General features: G+C 47.9%; 2 protein-coding genes across 11 annotated transcripts; both read right to left on the bottom strand.

Annotated features, from left to right (window-relative positions):
* Positions 1–1965: 1965 nt before the first annotated feature.
* On the bottom strand, positions 1966–3493 carry LOC130213087 (uncharacterized). 10 transcript variants are annotated; one of them, XM_056444517.1, is made up of 4 exons: positions 3389–3490; positions 3216–3323; positions 2136–3053; positions 1966–2092 (listed from the first exon to the last, which is right to left on the bottom strand). In XM_056444517.1, the coding sequence occupies exons 1-4, from the start codon at positions 3473–3475 to the stop codon at positions 1982–1984; spliced, it is 1224 nt and encodes a 407-aa protein (XP_056300492.1). In that variant the 5' UTR covers positions 3476–3490; the 3' UTR covers positions 1966–1981. The 10 variants fall into 10 exon arrangements, with proteins under 10 accessions (XP_056300492.1, XP_056300493.1, XP_056300494.1 ...); XM_056444518.1 differs by having other exon boundaries at positions 2136–3026; XM_056444519.1 differs by having other exon boundaries at positions 2406–3323; positions 3389–3493.
* Positions 3494–4125: 632 nt separating this feature from the next.
* mrps12 (mitochondrial ribosomal protein S12) lies at positions 4126–4934 on the bottom strand. Its single transcript, XM_056444525.1, has 2 exons — positions 4835–4934; positions 4126–4513 (listed from the first exon to the last, which is right to left on the bottom strand). The coding sequence occupies exons 1-2, from the start codon at positions 4896–4898 to the stop codon at positions 4131–4133; spliced, it is 447 nt and encodes a 148-aa protein (XP_056300500.1). The 5' UTR covers positions 4899–4934; the 3' UTR covers positions 4126–4130.
* Between the last annotated feature and the right edge of the window lie 294 nt (positions 4935–5228).

The following is a 5228-nucleotide window of genomic DNA, read 5'->3' as shown; positions in this document are numbered from 1 at the left end:
TATATATATATATAGGCTACACAAATCTATATATATACACACACACAAATATATATATATATATATATATATATGTCATTCCATCCATTCTCATCCGCTTATTCCAGGGTCGGGTCTTGGGGGCAGCAGACCCAGCAGGTCGACCCAGACTTCCCTCTCGCCCGCAACACTTTCCAGCTCATTCTGGGGGATCCCGAGGAGTTCCCAGGCCAGCCAGGAGATGTAATCTCTCCAGCGTCTCCTCCCATATATATGTGTGTATATACACACATATATATGGGTGTGTATATACACATATATATATATATACACACATATATACACTACCGTTCTAAAGTTTGGGATCACTTAGAAATGACTTTATTTTTCAAAGAAAAGCTCTGTTCTTTCAATGAAGATAACATTAAATCAATCATAAATACCCTCTCTACATTGTTAATGTGGTAAATGACTCTTCTAGGTGAAACGTCTGGTTTCTAATGACATGTCTCCAGAGGTGTATAGAGGCCCATTTCATCATCACTCCAGTGTTCTGATGGTACATTGTGTTATCGCCTTAGAAGACTAATGGATGATTAGAAAACCCTTGCAATTATGTTAGCACAGCTGAAAACAGTTATGCTGGTGATATAAGCGATACAACTGGCCTTCCTTTGAGCTTGAAGTTTGTAGAACAAAATTAATATTTCAAATATTAATCATTATTTCTAACCTTGTCAATGTCAAAGTGTGATTTTTCATGGAAGACACGAAATTGTCTGGGTGATCCCAAACTTTTGAACGGTAGTGTATATATACACAAATCTATATGTATATAGATATATATATATATACTAGGGCTGTCAGCGTTAACGCGTTAATCTATGCGATTAATTTGGCCGCGTTAACGCACTAAAATATTTTAACGCAATTAACGCAACTTTGTTTACTTCCGGTGTTCGTTGAAGTTTTTACACTCAAACCGAGTGTCAAACCGCGGCAGTACGGTTTAACACTGCTTCCGTATTTAAAACAATTATTTCTCAGCGAAAATAAGGAGCATAAATGAGTTTAACTCGTGGATGAATCAGTCGGGTTTCCTCCTGCTCCTCCTTCCTCCCGTCTCCCCCTCTGATCCACAGAGGAACGGAGGGGCGACGTGTCGGGGGACGCGGCGCGGAAAGAACTCGTCACACGAAACCTTCACCGTGATTGGTCAATCCGTTTGTCTGTCAACATTTTGGGAAAAAACAACCAATGAACACTCAGTAAATCACAAAGGACCTCCCACCTCACAGGTAAGGCTCATTTAGCAGCCTGTCAGTCAGAGAGCAGAGAACACGGCACGAGGACAATGAGCCTCATTGAATAGAGCTGAGATTGTTCTGGAATGTTTGATGTAGAACACGTGGGGGTGTGTCACATGCAAACGCCTTTAAAAGGTGAATTTTTTGTTTGTTTGTAAAATGTATAAAATGCCCCCAGCCTCCAGAGGGTTAACAGGACATATGTGAATGTCAGTCAGTTATCAAGGCCACTGGTTCTGCTGTTCAGTGGTAAAGATGACAGGACCAATGGGGTCTCTATATACTTCTTTTTTTTTACTAATCTGATGTTTCACTGAAGAAACAATTTATCATCCACAATATTAAATACCTCGCTGGCACTTTATAGGTAGGAGCCTCTTTGAAAACACAGCTCTGTGTCAAGTTTGGTCTTTAAAAAGAATGAACTTTTAACTTTTAATTGCGACATCGTGATTAATTAATCGCAATTTCAAAATGTGCGATTAATTAGTTAATTTTTTTAAATCGATTGACAGCCCTAATATATACACACACGCATATCTAACCAGCACTACCTCTTAAGTCCACAGGGGGCACCAGAACCACCAGAGTTAAGGCTCAATAGAAACATTTCTACAGCTCCTGATGTATTGATGTGAAGATCTTTACGTGTAGTTTACATATGGAGACTGACACAGTGTATTGTCTCCGTCTCTTTATTGTTTAGTCTCAGTGATTCTACCAGGATAAATAACACGACCAACAAGCGTCATCTCCATGTGGACCGGAAGCGATGTCACCTCCATGTGGACAGGAAGCGATGTCACCTCCATGTGCACAGGAAGTGAGTGGCAGTGGAAGCGATGTCACCTCCATGTGGACAGGAAGCGATGTCACCTCCATGTGCACAGGAAGTGATGTCACCTCCATGTGCACAGGAAGCGATGTCACATCCATGTGGACAGGAAGTGATGTCACATCCATGTGGACAGGAAGTGATGTCACCTCCATGTGCACAGGAAGCGATGTCACATCCATGTGGACAGGAAGTGATGTCACATCCATGTGGACAGGAAGCGATGTCACCTCCATGTGGACAGGAAGTGACGTCACCTCCATGTGGACCGGAAGCGATGTCACCTCCATGTGGACAGGAAGTGACGTCACCTCCATGTGGACAGGAAGCGATGTCACCTCCATGTGGACAGGAAGTGATGTCACCTCCATGTGCACAGGAAGCGATGTCACATCCATGTGGACAGGAAGTGATGTCACATCCATGTGCACAGGAAGCGATGTCACATCCATGTGGACAGGAAGTGATGTCACATCCATGTGCACAGGAAGTGATGTCACCTCCATGTGCACAGGAAGCGATGTCACATCCATGTGGACAGGAAGTGATGTCACATCCATGTGGACAGGAAGCGATGTCACCTCCATGTGGACAGGAAGCGATGTCACATCCATGTGGACAGGAAGTGATGTCACATCCATGTGCACAGGAAGTGATGTCACCTCCATGTGCACAGGAAGCGATGTCACATCCATGTGGACAGGAAGCGATGTCACATCCATGTGGACAGGAAGCGATGTCACCTCCATGTGGACAGGAAGTGACGTCACCTCCATGTGGACAGGAAGTGACGTCACCTCCATGTGCACAGGAAGCGATGTCACCTCCATGTGCACAGGAAGCGATGTCACCTCCATGTGGACAGGAAGCGATGTCACCTCCATGTGGACAGGAAGTGACGTCACCTCCATGTGGACAGGAAGTGATGTCACCTCCATGTGGACAGGAAGTGATGTCACCTCCATGTGGACAGGAAGTGATGTCACCTCCATGTGGACAGGAAGTGATGTCACCTCCATGTGCACAGGAAGTGATGTCACCTCCATGTGGACAGGAAGCGATGTCACCTCCATGTGCACAGGAAGTGATGTCACCTCCATGTGCACAGGAAGCGATGTCACCTCCATGTGCACAGGAAGTGATGTCACCTCCATGTGCACAGGAAGCGATGTCACCTCCATGTGCACAGGAAGCGATGTCACCTCCATGTGGGAAGTGGCGATGTCATGGACAGGAGACGTCAGATGTGGACAGGAAGCGACGTCACCTCCATGTGGACAGGAAGTGATGTCACCTCCATGTGGACAGGAAGTGACGTCACCTCCATGTGGACAGGAAGTGATGTCACCTCCATGTGGACAGGAAGTGATGTCACCTCCATGTGGACCCATGGAAGGTGATGTCACCTCCATGTGGACCGGGCGAGGAAGTGATGTCACCTCATGTGGACAGGGAAGTGATGTCACCTCCATGACACAGGAAGTCACACCTCCATGTGGGAAGGAGTGATGTCACACATGTGGAGGTCAGAGTACACGTGAGTGTCACCTCCATGTGGACGGGAAGTGATGCGTCAGGTCAAGTGGGCGTGAAGGTCAGAGTACATGTGAAGGTCAGAGTACAAGTGAAGGTCAGCTGCGTGAAGGTCAGAGTACACGTGGTGAGTACGTGAAGGTCAGGTACACGTGAGCCAAGTATGTGTCAGAGTACACGTGAAGGTCAGAGTACACGTGAAGGTCAGAGTACACGTGAAGGTCAGAGTACATGTGAAGGTCAGAGTACACGTGAAGGTCAGAGTACATGTGAAGGTCAGAGTACACGTGAAGGTCAGAGTACACGTGAAGGTCAGAGTACATGTGAAGGTCAGAGTACATGTGAAGGTCAGAGTACACGTGAAGGTCAGAGTACACGTGAACTCTCCTGACCCGCGATGCGGCTCATCGACTCCGCCCCCTCGTCTCCGTGGCGACGTCTGGCATCACGCGTGTCGATGGAGTTCTTGATCATCTCTACTGCTTCTTCTTCACCACGTGAGCACAGTCATATTTGCCTCGCACCACCTTGAGCTTGACCCCGGGCAGGTCCTGGGTCCGCCCCCCCTCCACCAGCACCACGTTGTGCTCCTGCAGGTTGTGGCCCTCCCCGGGGATGAAGGCCACCGCCTCTTTGCCGTTGGACAGACGCACTCGAGCGCACTTCCTGTTGGCGGAGTTTGGCTTCTTGGGCTTCCGGATCATGGTCTTCAGGATCACCGCCTTCAGCTGCGGGCGGCCGAACGTGGCGCCGACGGACTTGACAGGCGGTTTGGGTTTCCCCTGGCGGTGCATCTGGTTCAGGGTGGCCATGGTCCTGGAGAGGGCGGGACCCGTCCAGCCAGATGCATGCTGGGACGCTGCAGAGACGACAAGGAACAGAACGCTACTTTAACTTTGTTTCTGAGGATTCAGGTTTTACCTGTCGGTTCAGCTTCCAGACACTACAATACCCATGAGCCTCAGCGCCTAACGCCATGCACAGTAAGCCAGTCAGAGGGACCAATCAGATGGCTGGGAATTTACTTCTGGAGAAGACCGCCTCCTGGCCCCTCCCTCACCTGGAGACCGCCTCCTGGCCCCTCCCTCACCTGGAGACCGCCTCCTGGCCCCTCCCTCACCTGGAGACCACCTCCTGGCCCCTCCCTCACCTGGAGACCGCCTCCTGGCCCCTCCCTCACCTTGAAACAGTGACGTCAGCGCCGGTCTCAAGCTCCACAGCGAAGACATTTCTGAGGAGGACATGAAGAAGAAACACTTGTTATTAAACAAACACAACTAGTGCACACACATGTAAACACAACTAGTGTACATACATGTAAACACAACTAGTGTACATACATGTAAACACAGCTAGTGTATATACATATAAACACAGCTAGTGCACATACATGTAAACACAGCTAGTGCACATACATGTAAACACAACTAGTGCACATACATGTAAACACAGCTAGTGCACATACATGTAAACACAACTAGTGTATATACATATAAACACAGCTAGTGCACATACATGTAAACACAACTAGTGCACATACATGTAAACACAACTAGTGTACATACATGTAAACA

The sequence above is a fragment of the Pseudoliparis swirei genome, chromosome 22 (genome assembly GCF_029220125.1).
Source record: "Pseudoliparis swirei isolate HS2019 ecotype Mariana Trench chromosome 22, NWPU_hadal_v1, whole genome shotgun sequence".
Lineage (NCBI taxonomy): Eukaryota > Metazoa > Chordata > Actinopteri > Perciformes > Liparidae > Pseudoliparis > Pseudoliparis swirei.
The sequence above is the reverse complement of the archived record's forward strand: the minus strand, read 5'-3'. Positions and strand labels throughout refer to the sequence as shown.